Here is a 19,977-nt window from a genome sequence, read left to right as displayed (position 1 = left end):
AGCTACATAAGCTGCTGAGACACAGGACAAGGAGTGAAGTTTGATTTACTGCAAATTCTCAAAATACAGTTATTTTTATCTTTTTTTTTTCTTTTGGCACTTTCTTAGAAACAGACAAAATCCACACACATAACAGATAAGCTTCCACAATACTATGTAAAAATGGGTATATAGTTAAGGCACTTAAACTTCAGGTATATGAAAATGAAAACAGAAAAATTTCTAATGGGTTTTTAAAAAATAAAAATAGGCTTCCTTATTTGAAAAAACAATGTTCAAGGGAGGGGAAAAAACAGAAAATATAAGAGATAAAATGAAAATATCTCGGTCTTGGTGAGGTGCCGCCATTTCATCCGTCCTCAGTCTCTGCGCCTTTCACGGAGCTTCCAGCAGCGCTATGTTGGGCCACAGCATCCGGAGGTTCACAACCTCTGTGGTCCGTAGGAGCCACTATGAGGAGGGCCCTGGGAAGAATTTGCCATTTTCAGTGGAAAACAAGTGGGCGTTACTAGTTAAGATGTGTTTGTACTTTGGATCTGCATTTGCTGCACCCTTCCTTATAGTAAGACACCAACTGCTTAAATCATAAGGATGTTTCAGTTCATCCATTTAACAGATACGAAGAGCATTTTAAGAGATACAGCCTCTGGAAATGGATCAAACTCTAACTCATGGCATACTACATATGTTTGTCAATAAACTTATGACATGAAAAAAAAAAGAAAATATATCATATACTAATAATCCCACTATTCAGAGGGAACCATTACTATTCTTCTCCCTTTACTCTCAATTATTACAAAAATCTTTCCATGTCAATATTATCAAAAATTATGAAATGAATATAGTATTTCATCACTAGAATAAATCATAAAATAGTCCCCTATAGCTAAATTATTTATTTCCAATTTTCTTCTATAAAAAGTACTGTAATCAACTGTCTTGTAACTCATTCTCTACATGAAACTTACTTCCAGGATAACTTCCTTCCGGTATAATTTATAGGTCCAACAATACACTCTTTCTAATGCCAATTTATACCCCTGCCAGATTTGTGTATGAGAACACTTGTTTTCTATGCTTGATAAGCTGGGAAAGTTCTTACCTTTGCTACTGTGACAGGCCAAACTGTGTTCTCAGTGCTGCTTTAATATGAACTTAAGACTAAGTCTTAAGAAAAGTTAAATGTTAAAGCATTTATTTCTATTTCTTGACAATTTTCTTCTACTGACAGCTTTCTAGTCATGCCCTTCCCCCATTTTTCTTTGAGGTAGTCATCTGTTTTTCACTAAGTTATAAAATATATAAAGTGGCTGGATGCGGTGGCTCACACCTGTAATCTCAGCACTTTGGGAGGCCGAGGTGGGTGGATTGCTTGAGGTCAGGAGTTCAAGACCAGCCTGGCCAACATGGTGAAACCCCATCTCTACTAAAAATACAAAAAATCAGCCAGTTATAGTGGCATGGGCCTGTAGTCCCAGCTACTCGGAGGGCTGAGGTAGGAGAAGCACTTGAACCCGGGAGGCGGAGGTTGCAGTGAGCTGAGATCACACCACTACACTCCAGTCTGGGCAAGAGTGAGACTCCATCTCAAAAAATATAATACAATAAAATAAAATATATAAAGTGATTAAGCCTTGGTCGGGTGCGGTGGCTCACACCTGTAATCCCAACACTTTGGGAGGCTGAGGTGGGCAGATCATGAGGTCAGGAGTTCAAGACCAGCCTGACTAACATGGTGAAACCCCATCTCTATTAAAAATACAAACATTAGCCGGGCGTTGGTGGCATGCGCCTGTAATCCCAGCTACTCAGGAGGCTGAGGCAGGAGAATCGCTTGAACTCGGGAGGTGGAGGTTGCAGCGTGCCGAAATCGCACCATTGCACTCCAGCTTGGGCAACAGAGCGAGACTCCGCCTGAAAAAAAAAGTGATTAAGCCCTTTTCACAAACATCCATGTACATTTCCAGTTTTAGGTTACCATGAATAATACAATCACTCTTTAGAAAGAGTTTTATAAGTTGGTCACAAGCATTGGCTATACTGTTATTTTAGGCTAAATATTTTTGCTAAAAGGTTATGTCATACAGTAATCATGACTTAAGAAAAGCAACTACTTACAGTCGGTACTCAAGTCAATTTAAAATAGCCTATTAAACATAGGCAAGTTTTGTATCCTGAAACTATAAATTTTTAAATTTAGACAAACTATATTATTCATTGCAACATATGGATTTAATACTAACTTTATTGTTACTAACATTACTCTGAAAGTTTGCAAACAAAAAGTCTTACCTTTTTCTAGAAACATAAGAATTTATAAAAATATATAACAAATTACCAAGGGAGAAGGTAGAACTACACAAGGCCAAAAATGATGGGGAAAAAAAAAAAAAGTCTGGTGTCGAATCTAATATGGATCATTAAAATCCAAAAACAACAACAAAAAAAAATGTAAAAGCCAAATAATGCAGAAATCTATAGTTTTCTGAATGTAGCACCTTTTTGGATAGCTAAAGAAGAAACAGTAGAGAATATATTTTTTAAAAAGATTATGAACCCCGCATTGTAAAAATAAATCACTGCTTTAAAATACAGATTTTCTATCACCCGAAATCTTATTTCTGATCAAATTATAAGGCATATTATATTAAAGTTACATTAAGCATAAATAATTCATTTTATAGAAAATAAGTTATTTTCTATATATAACAACAGATGTTATACACAAACTCTTAAAACAAACAAATCTACCCCAAGAATTTGCAAGAATCCCTTCCTGCACATTCAAGCACATTTAAGGCCCAGAAACTGGCCAAATACTACTTCTTTAATTAAAAATAAATTGGCAGGCCGGGCGCGGTGGCTCAAGCCTGTAATCCCAGCACTTTGGGAGGCCGAGGCGGGTGGATCACGAGGTCAGGAGATCGAGACCATCCTGGCTAACATGGTGAAACCCCGTCTCTACTAAAAACACAAAAAACTAGCCGGGCGTGGTGGCGGGCGCCTGTAGTCCCAGCTACTCGGAGGCTGAGGCAGGAGAATGGCGTGAACCTGGGAGGCGGAGCTTGCAGTGAGCCGAGATCGCGCCACTGCACTCCAGCCTGGGTGACACAGCGCGAGACTCCGTCTCAAAAAAAAAAAAAAAAAAAAAAAAATTGGCATTAGGCCAGGAGTGGTGGCTTATGCCTGTAATCCCAGTACTTTGGGAGGTCAAGGCTGGCAGATCACCTGAGGTCAGAAGTTCAAGACCAGCCTGACCAATATGGTGAAACCCTGCCTCTATTAAACATACAAAACATTGGCCAGGTGCGCTGGCTCACACCTGTAATTCCAGCACTTTGGGAGGCCGAGGTGGGCGGATCACGAGGGCAGGAGATCAAGACCATCCTGGCTAACATGGTGAAACCCCGTCTCTACTAAAAATGCAAAAAATTAGCTGGGCGTGGCGGCGGGCGCCTGTAGTCCCAGCTACTTGGGAGGCTGAGGCAGGAGAATGGTGTGAACCCGGGAGGGGGAGCTTGCAGTGAACCAAGATCGTGCCACTGCACTCCAGCCTGGGCAACTGAGCGAGATTCCGTCTCAAAAAAAAAAAAAAAAAAAAATACAAAAAATTATCTGAGCATGGTGGTACATGCCTGTAGTTCCAGCTACTCAGGAACCTGAGGCAGGAGAATTACTTGAACCAAGGAGGGGAAGGTTGCAGTTGCAGTGAGCCAAGATCATGCCACTGCACTCCAGCCTGGGCAACAGGACAAGACTCCATCTCAAAACAAACAAATAAATAAATCATTGGCATTAAAATATTTTTCCAGGTCAATTCTAACAGCAAACTCACAGGAATTAATACCCAAGAACTCAAAGATTGATACTCTTTTTCCACTCCTTAAATAAAAAAATTTAGCCTTATTGCTATTTAAGCTGTTTGATATTATACTATAACTAAAAAAAAAAAAAAAAAAAAAAAAAAAATTTGTTATAAAGATAAGTAAAAAAACAAAGCACAAAACTAAATCTGTGGTGTGCTCACAATGACATAAAAACTGTCAAACTAGGTTGGGTGTGGTGGCCCACGCCTGTAATCCCAGCACTTTGGGATTACAAAGCAGGTGGATCACCTGAGGTCAGGAGTTTGAGACCAGCCTGGCCAACATGGTAAAACACCGTCTCTACTAAAACTACAAAAATTAGCCAGGTGTGGTGGTGCATGCCTGTAGTCCCAGCTACTTGGGAGGTCGAGGTAGGAGAATTGCTTGAACCTGGGAGGTGGAGGTTGCACTGAGTCGAGATTGTGCCACTGCACTCCAGCCCGGACAACAGAGCAAGACTCCATCTCAAAAAAAATAAAAATAAAAAACAAACAGCAGCAGCAACAACAAAAAAAAAACTGTCAAACTAAAGGAAACATCAAAATGCCACCAGTAGTTGTCTTCAGGTAGTAGAACTAAGGGCTATTTATTTTCTCTTTCTACTTTATAATCATTTTTTTTAATTAATAAAAGATTATGGGCCAGGTGCATGTTGCCAGGTGGCCAACACAGTGAAACCCCATCTCTACTAAAAATACAAAAATTAGCTGGGCGTGGTGACAAGCACCTGTAATTCCAGCTACTTGAGAGGCTAAGGCAGGAGAATTGCTTGAACCCGAGCTGAAGCAGGGTAGATTGCTTGAGGTCAGGAGTTCAAGACCAGCCTGGCCAATATGGTGAAACCCCATCTCTACTAAAAAATACAAAAATTAGCTGGGCATGGTGGCACATGCCTATAGTCCCAGCTTCTCAGGAGAGTTAGGCAGGAGAATCACCTGAACCTGGGAGGCAGAGATTGCAGTGAGCCAATATGACACCACTGCACTCCAGCCTGGGCGACAAGAGCAAAACTCCATCTCAAAAAAATATATATATTATTATTACAATTAATTTATTCACTCTCAAGCAATTATCTCCTCAAATACAGGGGCAAGTTTTTTTTAAAAAAAAGAAACTTTATCTGGCAATAGTTGCTCAAAATCATGGCTACCACAACTACTTAGTACTTCATATAGTACAGTAACACCGTCTATTGTCATCCAAGTGGCAGTACTTCCCTGCACACAGTTTCTCCTAAGCTGAATGGCTAAAATGTAAGTAACCAGTTATGGTGGGATTTATTTTTTAGAAAAAGAAGTATCTCCTTAAACTAAATCCTAGATTTTATGCTAGATTTTTCTATCATTTTACTCCCATAAAAGTAGCTATAATCAAATTAGAATTATAAGAATATATTAATACTTGTATCTCTTAGAACGTAATAAAATACTGGACCCCTTCACCTTCAAAATACTGAGCTAATGGCCATTAGAAAAATATCTACTAGACAAAAAGACAAAATGAACTCAGATACATAAACTGGAAAAACAAACAACTAGGTTATTATTCTTACCCAATTTGGGAGCAAAATAGAGAGAGAAAAGCCAGCCAGTCCTACAGCAGAACAAGGTTGCTGAGTTTACTGAGACACTAAATTTTTGTAAGTCATATGTCTAGGACAGCCAAGTAACAAGACAGGTGGCCAGAGGAGAAATATGGTGTGATATGCTTCACTGCCAAGATACTCAAGGAGGTAAATCTTCACCTTGCTCCTTCCCTTCTATTTCCAAGTCACATAAAATCACAATGGCAAGACTTAGGAATGAGAGCCAAGGGTAAAGAAAGTAGGCATAATATCCCAAGTGGCAATCTTAACCTAGTTTGTGAATCTTAACTTAGAATGACAGTTTTTAATTACTTAAAACAGTGAAACCCAGTATTATCCTACAAACTGATGAACTATCTGAAGGACAGTACAAAGTAAGAAATGGTGACTTCTTTTTTTTTTTTTTTTTGAGACAGAGTTTCGCTCTTATTGCCCAGGCTAGAGTTCAATGGCGTGATCTCTGCTCACTGCAATTTCCACCTCCCGGGTTCAAGCAATTCTCCTGCCTCAGCCTCCTGAGTAGCTAGGGTTACAGGCATGCGCCACCACGCCCAGCTAATTCTGTATTTTTAGTAGAGAAGGGGTTTCTCCATATTGGTCAGGCTGGTCTTGAACTGCTGACCTCAGGTGATCCGTCCGCCTCGGCCTCCCAAAGTGCTGGGATTACAGGCGTGAGCCACCACACCCAGCCAGTAGTGACATATCTTAATGTATTCTAATAATTTTATTCTGCATATATTTGTGATCTTTCTGCTGAGTTTGTTTTCTCAAATTTAATATGCAAACATTTTCATTTTTCATGGCCTCAATTTCCACTTAACAGTATGATAAAGCAAGCATAATCTTAGTTTCTCTGCCATCCAATAGCTTACTTGGCTTTAACAAGTGTCTGGACCTAAGTTTCTTCATTTGTTTACTGAGAGGAGTTGGTCCAAATGACTCAAAAAGACTCTCCTATTCAAAAATAATCACTGTATCATTCTTACAGAATGACATCAAGTTGTTCTGGGTAACATCCACTTTTAACTGGAAAAACACTGCCTCTGGACTAAAACAGTAGGTATATTCCTCAAGCAATCATTCACCATATTAACACTGGTGAAGACTGTACTGTGGATTTACCCCCGCCCCAACTCCATACTTCATCCAACCTCCAGCACAACAAACCCATCACTACCTACTTATTAATTTACTTACAGAGGAAATGGGCAAGCCAACCCCTACTAGGATGAGGACAGTGGATGTGACGGTACTGTCATGGTACGGATAGTTGATGCTGTTGTCTTTACAGAAAAAGCCTCTCTGAAATGGATATATTTGGCCCAATTTTAGAACAGCCATAGGCATGGAAGCTGTTGGGGAAGGGAAAAAAAGACACACATGATTAAATTCAATTCACTTCATTAGGAAGTAAAGTCTACTGAATGGGATGCAAATTCTAGCCATATTTTACCCTCTCTGGAGATGGATCTCCATTATACCCAAGGGCAAAGATTAAGAAAATCATGCAGCATCATTTGCTTGTCCATATCAGCCCCACCTTTTTCCAAGTATAAATACTATTACTTGCATTGACCTCCAATTTTAGAAATAACCAATAAAAAAGACTTATACAAGGAGAGCAAAATTGGCCCATGGAAAAATAAAGCTGAGAAAACAGGAAGGTTTTCCATTTTGCATTCTGTAGTTAATTCGTTTTTAATTGAATTGCTTTATATTGAACTGTGTTTTAAAAAAAAGGCAAAATTCCATAAATAAATTCAGTAATTAATATCATAACAGCCAAATATCATCCAGGAGAAGAAACACGTAGAACTTTGCTTCATATTAGAATTTTTAAATTTTTTTCTACATTAGAATTTAAACTAATAGGGTTAGAAAACAATAGAAACCAAGCCAAGTACGGTGGCTCATGCCTGTAATCCCAGCACTTTGGGAGGCCAAGGCTGGCAGATCACTTGACATGAAGAGTTCAAGACGAGCCTGGCCAATATGGTGAAGCCCCGTTTCTACTAAAAACACAAAAATTAGCCAGGCGTGGTGGTGCACGCCTGTAGTCCCAGCTACTGGGCAGACTGAAGCAGGAGAATCACTTGAACCCAGGGAGCAGAGGTCGCAGTGAGTCGAGATTGCACCACTGCACTGCAGCCTGGTCGACAGAGCAAGACTCCATCTCAGGAAAAAAAAAAAAAAAAGAAAGAGAGAGAGAAAGAAAATGATAGGAACCATAAGTATATATTCAGTAATAAAAATAGAAAGAAAAAGCCTTTTGTTTTCCAAAGACAAACAAACACCTGGTTTTATTAGCCCTGGCAAGGCTCCAAAACCACTTTTAACAAGTTATACCGAAATAATTTTCAGTTGAAATTTTGCACCTAAATAAAATGACCCTGAAAGATCAAAGTTAAATAACTTAAATTAGTGGCTTCTTAAGATGTTCAAGGCCGTGCGTGGTGGCTCAAGCCTGTAATCCCAGCACTTGGGAGGCCGAGATGGGCGGATCACGAGGTCAGGAGATCGGAGACCATCCTGGCTAACACGGTGAAACCCCGTCTCTACTAAAAAATACAAAAAACTAGCCGGGCGAGGTGGCGGGCACCTGTAGTCCCAGCTACTCGGGAGGCTGAGGCAGGAGAATGGTGTAAATCTGGGAGGCGGAGTTTGCAGTGAGCCGAGATCCGGCCACTGCACTCCAGCCTGGGCGACAGAGCTAGACTCCGTCTCAAAAAAACAAACAAAAAAAAAGATGTTCAAATTTACCATGCTTTTAGGCTTTGTTTTATACAATTCAAACATTCAAGCATCTACTCACTCACTGTATGCGCAATACTAAGCCATACTTAGGGAAGACAAATTTGTATAAAACAAATACTAAATTCAAGAACCTAAATTGTATATGCAGAAAAAGAATGTATACCCAGTAAATTGTTTAAAAGGAAATCCCAAGGCAGATTTTTTGGGGAAAATGATGAAACTGTTCTGTATCTTGATTGAGATAGTAATTCCACAACTCTTTTATTACATGTAAAGTTAAGAAGAAATACCATAAAAGGCAGAAATATGCCATAAAAATACGAATATAATTACTAAAATGGCATAGAAGGACCTATAGGAATTCAGAGCTCAACATAAACTGGAGGAGTTAGAAAACACTATTAAAGAAGAGGCAACTGAGTTGAACTTGAAATGACAGGTAAAACACAGGCAATAGGGAGGAGCACGGGGAGACCATTTAGTGGTAGAGGAAGGCAGGGAAGCATGAGAATTGCAACAAGAGCACAAAGGGAATGAGCAAGAAGTTTTCAAGGTACATACATTTTGTAGCCAACATGTATTGCACGCTTGCACATGCTGGGAATTAGGCCACATAGATTAACTCAATCCTTACCTCACCTCTGTGAAGTAGGTATTATCACTACTTGCTTTTTTCATATAACATTGTTGAAGCTTAGAGAAATGAGAAACATTGCTGAAACTAGAAAGTGGTGGAACCAAGGTTCCAACACAAGCTATCTCTTTCTAGAGTTAGGGAATATATGGCCTCCCATGGAGACAAGTGATCTGGCTAGGTTAACAGGTTAGAATTGCAGCAAGGAAGATATGATTGGGAGAAGGAGAACCTGTCCTTTAAAAACCTCACTTAGTATAATACATGCCATGTTCACGATAAGAACTCAAAGTAGGCTGAGTACAGTGGGTCACACCTATAAACCCAACATGTTGAAAGGCTGAGGCAGAAGGACCCCTTGAGTTCAGGAGTTCAAGACTAGTCTGGGCAACATATTGAGACCTCATCTCTAAAAAAGAAATTTTTTAATTGGCTGGGCATGGTGGCATGTGCCTGTAGTCCCAGTTACTCAGGAGGGTGAGGGAGGAGGATATCTTGAGCCCGAGAGGTAAAGGCTTCAGTAAGCCACGTTCACACCACTGCACCCCAGCCTGGGTAACAGGACAATACCCTGTCTCAAAAAAAAAATGGAGGAGGAGGAAAAAAAAACTGAAAGTTAATGGAACAATGTATTATTTGCTACAGATTATCTCTGAATTCTGCAATTCTACGGTTTTTCATGGGAATAACAGTGCTTGAGATTTCTGTGTTTATTAAAAGATTAGGCCGGGCGCGGTGGCTCAAGCCTGTAATCCCAGCACTTTGGGAGGCCAAGACGGGCGGATCACGAGGTCAGGAGATCGAGACCACCCTGGCTAACACTGTGAAACCCCGTCTCTACTAAAAATACAAAAAACTAGCTGGGCGAGGTGGCGGGCGCCTGTAGTCCCAGCTACTCGGGAGGCTGAGGCAGGAGAATGGCGTAAAAACCCAGGAGGCGGAGCTTGCAGTGAGCTGAGATCCGGCTACTGCACTCCAGCCCGGGCAACACAGCGAGACTCCATCTCAAAAAAAAAAAAAAAAAAAAAAAAGATTATAGGAGTCAGGCACGGTGACTAACACCTGTAATCCCAGTGATTCAGGAGGCTGAGGCGAGAGGATCACTTGAGGCCAGAAGTTCAAGACCATTCTGGGCAATACAGCAAGACTTTGTCTCTAAAAAGTATTTTTAAAAATTAGCTGGGAGGCCGGGTGAGGTGGCTCATGCTTGTAATCCCAGCACTTTGGGAAGCCGAGGCAGGTGGATCACAAGGTCAGGCAATCAAGACCATCTTGGCTAATACGATGAAACCCTGTCTATACTAAAAATACAAAAACTTAGCTGGGCGTGGTAGAATGCACCTGTAGTCCCAGTTACTTGGAAGGCTGAGGCAGGAGAATCACTTGAACCTGAGAGGCGGAGGTTGCAGTGAGCTGAGATCGCGCCACTGTACTCCAGCCTGGGCGACAGAGTGAGACTCCATCTCAAAAAAAAAAAAAAAAAACTAGCTGAGCATAGTGGTACACACCAATAGTCCCAGATATTTGGGAAGCTGAGGTGGAAGAATCACTTGAGCCCAACAATTTGAGGCTACATTGAGCCATGATTATGCCACTGTATTCCAACATGGGTGACAGCAAGACTCCCAACTCCAAAGAAAGAAAAAGGATTATGGGTTTAAAACACTTGAAATGACATAAGTTTGTAGGAAATAAAATATCACTGTCCTCTTTTGCTCAGGGTCAGCAACATGGTAAAATGAGGAAGTTTAGAAATTAACTTCCAGGAAAAAAAAAGAGAGAGAGAGAGAGCAAGAAGAAACACAAGTATTTACAGTTTTGAAATAATCTACTAATTAGGTGATAAGTAGTGAGTAGATAGTGGAAACACAATAGGATGCACAGAAGAATGTTTTGAACACAGAAATGATACAAAACTTGTGGACTGATCACAAATGCTGAGACAGACCTGGAGATGGCACTTCAGGGTTTGGACATATGAAAAATGAAACTTCCATTGATAGAAATGAGAAGTTGCCAGGGGAAGCTCATTTATGGTGGAAGAATGTTAGTTTAGTATTGAGAATACTGCCTTTGGGGCCATCTGATGCCTCCCTAAATGCTCAGCCTCATCCTCCACTGTCCCCTTAAGGCTCCAATCACAAAGAACCACTTGCTGTTGCCGAACTGTTTTCAAAACCCTAGGTTTCATAGGGATTTGAAATGCTCAGCCTTCTACTGGGGATAGTTGCTCTCTCATTTCTCCTTGAAGTCCAAGCCAGGTACTCCCTTCTTATCTGTCCCATGGCACCATGTACATATGTCTAACACACTGTACTTTAACTTTTTATGTGTGTGTCAGCAACTCAGAGGTCAAAGGCTATCTTTATCATTTTCGTATCCTTTGTACCAGGCACACAGATCTGAACAAATATTTATTGGCCAGGCGCGGTGGCTCACACCTGTAATCCCAGCACTTTGGGAGGCAAAGGTGGGTGGATCACAAGGTCAGGAGTTCAAGACTAGCTTGGCCAATATGGCAAAACCCCGTCTCTACTAAAAAACATACAAAATAAAAAATTAGCCAGGAGTGGTGGCAGGCGCCCAAAATCCCAGCTACTCGGGAGGCTGAGGCAGGAGAATCGCTTGAACCCGGGAGGCAGAGGTTGTGGTGAGCCAAGACGGCATCATTGCACTCCAGCCTGGGCAACAAGAGCAAAACTCTGTCTCAAAAACAAAAAAAATTGTATTAAATGGCTAAGTGAATAAAATTCAGGGTAAAGATCAGAAGTAGAGAAAGATGTATAAGTTGTTGGCATTAGAAGTTGCAACTTAAACTAGGAGAATAAAACAGTTCTTACAGAAGGCAAATCAAGACTGAAAGAGACAAAGCAATCAGCTAAGGACGAATATCCACAGAGAAAACATGAAAAGAGGCTATAGGTGGAGAGAAAGAAAGGATGCTAACAGGCTCCAAGGGGCAAGGGCTGTGTCTGTCTTGTTCAGCAGCATATCTGGCCATTCTGTAAACAAAAGAATGAATGAACAATAGAGAAGTAGGACAATGTTGTGATACAAAAACCAAAGCTCAGAGTATCTAGTACATGGTATATCTAATATGTCAAATGCTAAGACATCAAGGAGCATGAGAACTGAGTAAAGACTGAGGTCTTTACTGAGACTATATTATATCGTCTCCACTAATACAACAATGGTATCTTCATAAAGAAACTTAGTGTGGAGCGTTGTTCAATATTGGGTTGTTATTGTCTAAGCATCCCTTTCTTCAAGTTAAATATGTCAAAATTATGTCCCCTACTCTTCATATGTATTACACACACACACAGAGAGGCATGTCCATCCCTCGAGAGTAAACAGATACCTCTATTCCAAAAAACAATGGAATAGTCTTTATCTGCTACTGAGATGGTTTTTTTGTTTTGTTTTGTTTTGTTTTTGTTTTTGTTTTGAGACAGTCTTGCTCTGTGGCCCAGGCTGGATAGTGCAGAGGTGCGACCTTGGCTCACTGCAACCTCCGCCTCCCAGTTTCAACTGATTCTCCAACTTCAGCCTCCTGATTAGCTGGGACCACAGGCACATGCAACCAAGCCCGGCTAATTTTTGTAGTTTCAGTAAAGATGGGTTTTCACCATGTTGACCAGGCTCATCTTGAACTCCTGCCCTCAAGTGATCTACCTGTCTCGGCCTCCCAAACTGCTGGGATTACAGACATGAGCCACCATACCCGACCGAGATTATTTTTAATGTTAATTTTTTATTTTTTTGTTTTTTTGGTTTTTTTTGAGACGGAGTTTCGCTCTGTCGCCCAGGCTGGAGTGCAGTGGCCGGATCTCAGCTCACTGCAAGCTCCGCCTCCTGGGTTCACGCCATTCTCCTGGCTCAGCCTCCCGAGTAGCTGGGACCACAGGCGCCCGCCACCTTGCCCGGCTAGTTTTTTGTATTTTTTTTAGTAGAGACGGGGTTTCACCGTGTTAGCCAGGATGGTCTCGATCTCCTGACCTTGTGATCTGCCCGTCTCGGCCTCCCAAAGTGCTGGGATTACAGGCTTGAGCCACCGCGCCCGGCCAATGTTAATTTTTTAGAGTAGTGCTGAGAGTTCTGTGTTAAAGTTAGTGTTCTAGGAAGATTCTTCTCCTTATAAACACTTTCTTAGGACAGATACACTTTCTCCTTAATATCTAAAGAACATAGATACTGTTTTGACCCTAATCATAGGTCTAGGATATTTTTCTCTTAATTAAAATTTCCTTAAGAGGAGTCACTTTTAAATTCTATAATAACCGCCGGGCATGGTGGCTCATCCTCTACCTGGGACCACAGCTGCTATCAGGCAGCCTTCTCCACACAGCTCTCTTTTTGGGGTAGCACTTCTTCTCTTTGTGCTTCAGGTCTAAGGGGCAATATTCCCATCCTCTCTGTTGCTAGCCCAGGATACTACAATATCTCTTGTTGATTTTCTAAACTCTGCCCACCTATTTGTGAATACTTGCTTCATTTAATCCTCTTCAAATTATCCAGCTTGAGTATGCCATCTGTTTCTTATCAGGGCCATGGGTGACAGTACCACATACATATTTTGATCTTGCTAAACACAACTGTTAGGCATGTATGTCTGCTCTTAGTGCACTACTTCTATGATATGTCAAGGAAAACAGACACATGAATACCTGGATAGATGCAAACAGATGTTCCCATATTCTCCTTAGTTCAGTGATAGTTGAAATCTCTTCCATTTTATTAAATATATATCATATATACTTCCTCAAATATGTGCTGTTGCAAAATATTCCAATGGAATAAATCTAAAATGTATTTTACAAAGAGAAAGACTAAAGTACATCAATGTTAATCCCTAATATATAGAAGGTAAAGAAGTACTAAATTTATTTTGAAAAGAATGAAATAAAAATCAAGTTATTAAAGTGACTATACTGACTCCTGTACCCACTCCCTTCCCCAAGTTTCTCTAAAGATCTCATTTCAGACATTTAAATGAATATTATGCCACACAACAGGGAAACTCAGATGTCCATCCCCTAGTTATTCATTCGAACATTTCCATTGCCATAATACGGCAGCTGCAATGCCAGGAAAGAAGAAAGGAAAAAAGACTAAAAGAGGGGAAAAATGAAAAAGACCTCAAATAATTTTTTTTTAAGAGACTGGGTCTTACTCTGTCACCTAGGGTGGGGTCCACTGGCATGATCATAGTTCACTGTAACCTTGAACTCTTGGGCTCAGGCAATCCTCTCACCTCAGCCTCCCAAGCAGCTGTGACTACAGTCATGTGCCACCATTCCTGGCTAATTTTTTTTTTTTTTTTTTTGGTAGGGACAGAGTCTCACTATGTTTCCCAGGCTGGCTCAAACTCCTGGACTCAAGCAATCCTCCTGCCTCGGCCTCCCAAAGTGCTGGGATTACACATATGAACCAGCATACCCACCCACCACAGAACTTTTAATGAAAGACGGAAATCAGTACTACCCGGAAAACAGCATAGCTGTAACTGCAAGCATGACTGACATTTAGGTTTGGGCAACACAGCCATCAGGATCCCAGCAGGAAACAGATAGCACCCTCAAACTGGGTAATTTAAGGAGAGTTTAAGAAAGGCACTATGTACAAGGTGTGAAAAATGTGGGCACAGTCAAAAGACAGTGCAGTCTCCTGAAGCTGCTATCATCTACAGACTTGAAAGGACAAAGAGGGCCCTATGATATGAGCCATGGCCTCTGGGAGAGCCAACATGACACAATATTGTAGGAGGAAGCCAGGCAAATAAACACAGCAACTCTACTCTCCTCCTGCCAGTGCTATCCATTGTCCAAACCCATCTAGAAGCCAGTCTCAGGCTCTTGAGACTGAGGGCAGGGAAGGCAATGACAGAAAGCAGGTCCACAAGGGCAATGGAAGATAAGCAGAACCAGGAGGGAAGAGAAGGTAAAACCAGTTGGGGCCTCAGTAGGGAGCTGAAACCTAAAAGTGAGTAACTCAAGAGAGATTAATAAAGCGGTTATTTACAGAGTCTATATTAAGACTACATATTAAGAATATTGGGTTTTATTCTGTGGGTAACAAGGAGACACAATTCCAATATGTGCCCTAATGGAGGGGCTGTGAAAAGAGTTGTGTAAAGGAAAAAAACAGTGTCAAGACAGAAGAGAGGGCAAGGCCAGAGGCAAGAAATACTAGTGTATATGAGAGATGTTAAGGGCCTGACACAAAGAAATAACAAGGGGAACAGGAAAAAGAGGTAGATTCTAAAGATGTTTAGGAAGTTATTCCTACAGAATTGTGGATCGTGTCTCTGTGTACATATTGATGTGTGTGTATCTAAAACACACACACACACACACACCTCTTCAGCCTTTGTTGAATCTGCAAAATATAATTTCCATTTTTCCCTTTCCCTAATTACCACCCAATAACATGCCCTGCATAATCTTGCTTAGAGTAAGCATTTCAAGGAATATTTATGGAATGAATGAATAAATAAGTGAGTAAAGCTTCTGAAACATATAAACAATAATCTTATGTAACCATAAAGTCAGATCCTGAAAAGCTGTATGTGATTTGTCACACCGAAGGGCTCAAATTCAAACAAACCAAGAAGAGACAATCTGAAGTCCAAAAACTTGGACTTCAGAAAAAAGGTGAACAATCTGAAGTCCAAGAACACGCTAGGGAAGCACTTACAATTCTATACTCTAGCAACTCTTTCTTAAGCTGTTTTCCATTGGGAACACAAACTGCTAACAAAGACAGACAAACTGAATATACCCATGTTAACTGCTCAAACAAATCTGTAAATCACAAACTACTGGAATCTTGAAGGCAATTTGTGTACACTCCAGCACTACCTCCAAGCAAAGCTTCAAATATGGCTACTGTAGAAGCACTTCTCTCAGCAGCACCCCTCACTCTTTCCTCAAAGAGAAAAGAAGTTGAGGCCCCAGTGGCATCCTCTTTACTGATCCACCCAAAACAGGGGTCCACAAATTCCCTGCAGGAAAGTAGAAGAATAAGATTTCCAAAGGAGACACTGAAGAGTAAAAAGCAATCAGACTTCAAAGTAGGACTTTACAAATAATTAACAACAGCTCCAGATCCATCCTATTCTCTTCTCTAGAACCACTAGAAACTCTCAGATCTGAAATTGTATCACAGATTACATACCTACATATCCCACTCCATGATACACATGTCGAACTTCCTATGTCCATATCCATCCTCCACATCCTCAGAGTTAGTAAACGAGTTAGACATCTGTGACTTTGTTCGAATTCCTATTTAAAAAGTTTTCACATACTATACAAGTTTACAGTATACAATATACTATGCACCCTCAGTAAAAAAGACAAATTATAATGTGGTCTCTTATTCACCAGTAAAAAATATTTGCTCTTACTGGAAGCACCTAAAATAATCGGGCAGCCTACCTCACAAGACTCTTACTTAAACAGTAATCCTGCTAGTCTCAGAGCAATTTATAAACCTAAATGAGAAAACACAAACATGCTCAAGAGAAAGGTTTGCTTTATAACTAAAAGATTCATAACATGGTTGTTCATGGATGTGAACAACTCCATGAGTCCTCAGACTATGAGTAGAGTTTCACTACTCAAAATAAATAAATAAATAACAAATAAATAAATAAATAAGTTAATAATCTTACATGGCCTTTCTCATATATGTCCAAGAAGAATGGAAACAAACATTGACTGAGCACCTATTATAAGTCACCACCATGCTAAGGTACTTTCATATATACCTGAAATACAAATATATTCTTATAGGAATATATTTATATTTATATTTCAGATATCCTAACATAAAATCTGGGAATACATTTATATATCAGATATCCTATCATAAGAGTATTTATATTTCAGATATCCTACCATAAAATCTGGTAGAATATATTTATATATCACATATATATTTATATCTCAGATATAAGAGATGTAAGAATATATTTATATTTCAGCTATCCTACCATAAAATATGGAAAAATTAAAAAATTAAAAACAAAAAAAATCAATGAGTATAGATCATAAAACCAGGCAAAATAAGTAAAAACATTATATATGGTATAATTTGATTTCTCTAAAATTATTTTTTTATTTTTTATTTCTTTTTTTTTTTTGAGATGGAGTCTCGCTCTGTCACCCAGGCTGGAGTGCAGTAGTGCAATCTCGGCTCACTGCAAGCTCCGCCTCCCAGGTTCATGCCTTTCTCCTGCCTCAGCCTCCTGAGTAGCTGGGACTACAGGTGCCCGCCACTAAGCCCGGCTAATTCTTTGTATTTTTAGTACAGACAGGGTTTCACTGTGTTAGCCAGGATGGCCTTGATCTCCTGACCTCGTGATCCACCCACGTCGGCCTCCCAAAGTGCTGGGATTACAGGTGTGAGCCACCACCCCCGGCCTAAAATTATTTATGTTTATATATAAACATTGTGAAGTCTGGAAAAACATATAACTAACTTATAAGTAGTTACCTTCAGAGATGGTATTTTTTTTTCAGTCAAATTTAACAGGGGGGTTACATACCAGAGATGGTACTAATACAAATCAAATCAGGCAGAAAACATATTTTCTACTGTATATACTTCCATGTTTGAATACTTTATAACAAAACAAAAGGCCAAAATCATTACATTTGAATTTTTATTCTATGGGTAACAGGGAGACACACAATCCAATCTGTATTCTAATTGAGGGGGCTGTAAAAAGAGCTGTGTAAAGAAAAAAACACTGTGAAGACAGAAGAGAGGGCAAGGCCAGAGGCAAGAAATACTAGTGTATATGAGAGATGTTAAGGGCCTGAAACAAAGAAATAACAAGGTGAACAGGAAAAAGAGGTAGATTCTAAAGATGTTTAGGAAGTGTTTGGGATGTTTATCACAATAAAAACATTTTTTGTTTCCTGAAATTATGCCTATAACTTACGTGAAATCATCCATACTATCCTTTTCCTGAAATTAATCACACAATTTATCTGAAAAAGTCCTACCTATAGTAAGATTGAAACTAGAGCAAAGGAAAAGTCTACTTTCTTACTCTGTTAAAACACAAAGCAGGCCAGCCGGGCATGGTGGCTCACCCCTGTAATCCCAGCACGTTGGGAGGCCAAGGCGGGCAGATCACAAGGTCAGGAGTTTGAGACCAGCCTGGCCAACATGGCAAAACCCCGTCTCTACTAAAAATACAAAAATTAGCTGGGCACAGAGGCAGGCGCCTATAATCCCAGCTACTCAGGAGGCTGAGACAGGAGCATCGCTTGAACCCAGGAGGCGGAGGTTGCAGTGAGCTGAGATCACGCCACTGCACTCCAGCCTGGACAACAAGAGCAAGACTTCATCTCAAAAAAACCAAACAAACGAACGAAAAAACACAAAGCAGTAAAAACTAACCTTTAGCCTTTATGCCTAATTGATAGGTTCTCAAAGCAGCAGCCCTACAGCAAAATAATTACTTTTGGGGATTTTCCATCTCTTGCAACTTTAGAGATCTATGACGATGTCCTTAAAAATGTATGAAACAAAGATAACTTTTTCTTTTTGGGGGGGGCGGGGGGGGGACAGAGTTTCGCTTTTGTTGCTTAGGCTGGAGTGCAATGGCATGATCTTGGCTCACTGCAACCTCCACCTCCTGAGTTCAAGCAATTCTCCTGCCTCAGCCTCCTGAGGAGCTGGGATTACAAGCATGCACTATACCACACCTGGCTAATTTTGTATTTTTAGTAGAGACAGAGTTTCTCCATATTGGCCAGGCTGGTCTGGAACTCCTGACCTCAGGTGGTCCACCCACCTCAGCCTCCCAAAGTGCTGGGATTACAGGCGTGAGCCACCGTGCCCCGTCGCTAACTTTTTAAATTGGAAATTTTGTTATAACATTTTGGGCCCTTCCAGACATGCTTACAGAGAGAGGAGAAATAACCTTGAGACTCGAGAGTTCAGTAGACGGGGATGAATACAAGCCATAACAGTGCTTTGATTTAGTCACCACTTCTTGAAAAAGCTTATAAAATAACGGCACTCAGGCAGATCATTATAAAAGAGTGACAATGTCTTTTTAATTATGTAAAAAACAAAAGAATATTACTCTAGTAAGCCTTTCAAGTTTTTTACTTTGAAATACCAAAGTTAATTACATATTAATATAAAGTAGCTTTAGTCTGATGGGAGAAAAAGGAAAGAAAATATATAATTTTATTTAGGGCAGTGCTAGCCAATAAAATTTTCTGTGATAAAAGAAATGTCCAGGCTGGGTGTAGTGGTTCACACCTGTAATCTCAGCACTTAGGGAGGCCGAGGTGGGAAGATCACGAGGTCAAGAGATCGAGATTATCCTGGCCAACATGGTGAAACCCCGTCTCTACTAAAAACACAAAAATTAGCCAGGCATGGTGGCGCGCACCTGTAGTCCCAGCTACTCAGGAGGCTGAGGCAGGAGAATCGCTTGAACCCACGAGGCAGAGTGGAACGGGTGCGGTGTTTCACACCTTTAATCTCAGCACTTTGAGAGGCGGGCGGATTGCCTGAGGTCAGGCAATTTTGTATTAAAAATACAAAAATTAGGCCAGGCATGGTGGTTCACACCTATAATCCCAGCACTTTGGGAGGCCAAGGTGGGTAGATCACAAGGTCAGGGGTTTAAGACCAGCCTGGCCAAGATGATGAAACCCCATCTCTACTAAAAATACGAGAATTAGCCGAGCTGGTGGCGGATGCCTGTAATCTCAGCGACTCGGTAGGCTGAGGCAGAGAATTGTTTGAACCCAGGAGGCAGAGGTTGCAGTGAGCCAACATTGCCCTGCTGCACTCCAGCCTGGGTGACAGAGTGACTGTGTATTAAAAAAAAAAAAAAAAAATTAGCCGGGCATGGTGGTGCACGCCTGTTGTCCCAGCTACTCAGGATGCTGAGGCAGGAGGAGAATCGCTTGAACACAGGAGATGGAGGCTGCAGTGAGCCAAGACTGTGCCACTCCACTCCAGCCTGGGAGACATAGCAAGACTCTGTCTCAAAAAGAAAAAAAAAAGAAAGATTTTAATGAAACTATGGACCCTTTCCCCAAAAACAAAATTTTTTTTGCCATGCAGGGCAACATGCACCTGCATACACATACACACAA

General features: G+C 40.7%; 2 protein-coding genes across 3 annotated transcripts in view; one reads left to right on the top strand and one right to left on the bottom strand.

The window, feature by feature from the left end:
• PLPP1 (phospholipid phosphatase 1) overlaps nucleotides 1-19,977 on the bottom strand; it is a 122,876-nt gene that overhangs the window by 56,752 nt on the left and 46,147 nt on the right. Inside the window, exon 3 of one of the 2 annotated variants that reach the window (XM_050794688.1) lies at nucleotides 6,652-6,806. The exons of the other annotated variant lie outside the window; for it this stretch is intronic. Coding sequence (XP_050650645.1) covers nucleotides 6,652-6,806 — 155 coding nt within the window. The remainder of the gene's footprint in view (nucleotides 1-6,651; nucleotides 6,807-19,977) is intronic. 2 annotated transcript variants of the gene reach the window in all.
• On the top strand, nucleotides 317-752 carry LOC126957169 (cytochrome c oxidase subunit 7C, mitochondrial-like). The gene has a single exon (XM_050794695.1). It carries the CDS (start codon nucleotides 398-400, stop codon nucleotides 587-589), a length of 192 nt encoding a protein of 63 aa, XP_050650652.1. The 5' UTR covers nucleotides 317-397; the 3' UTR covers nucleotides 590-752.

This window comes from Macaca thibetana, chromosome 6 (assembly GCF_024542745.1).
Source record: "Macaca thibetana thibetana isolate TM-01 chromosome 6, ASM2454274v1, whole genome shotgun sequence".
NCBI lineage: Eukaryota > Metazoa > Chordata > Mammalia > Primates > Cercopithecidae > Macaca > Macaca thibetana.
Note: the sequence above shows the minus strand (reverse complement) of the source record. Positions and strands in the feature narration are given on the sequence as shown.

Excerpts from the sequence above, each read along its gene's own strand:
- LOC126957169 (XM_050794695.1), top strand. The coding sequence starts at position 398 with ATGTTGGGCCACAGCATCCGGAGGTTCACAACCTCTGTGGTCCGTAGG.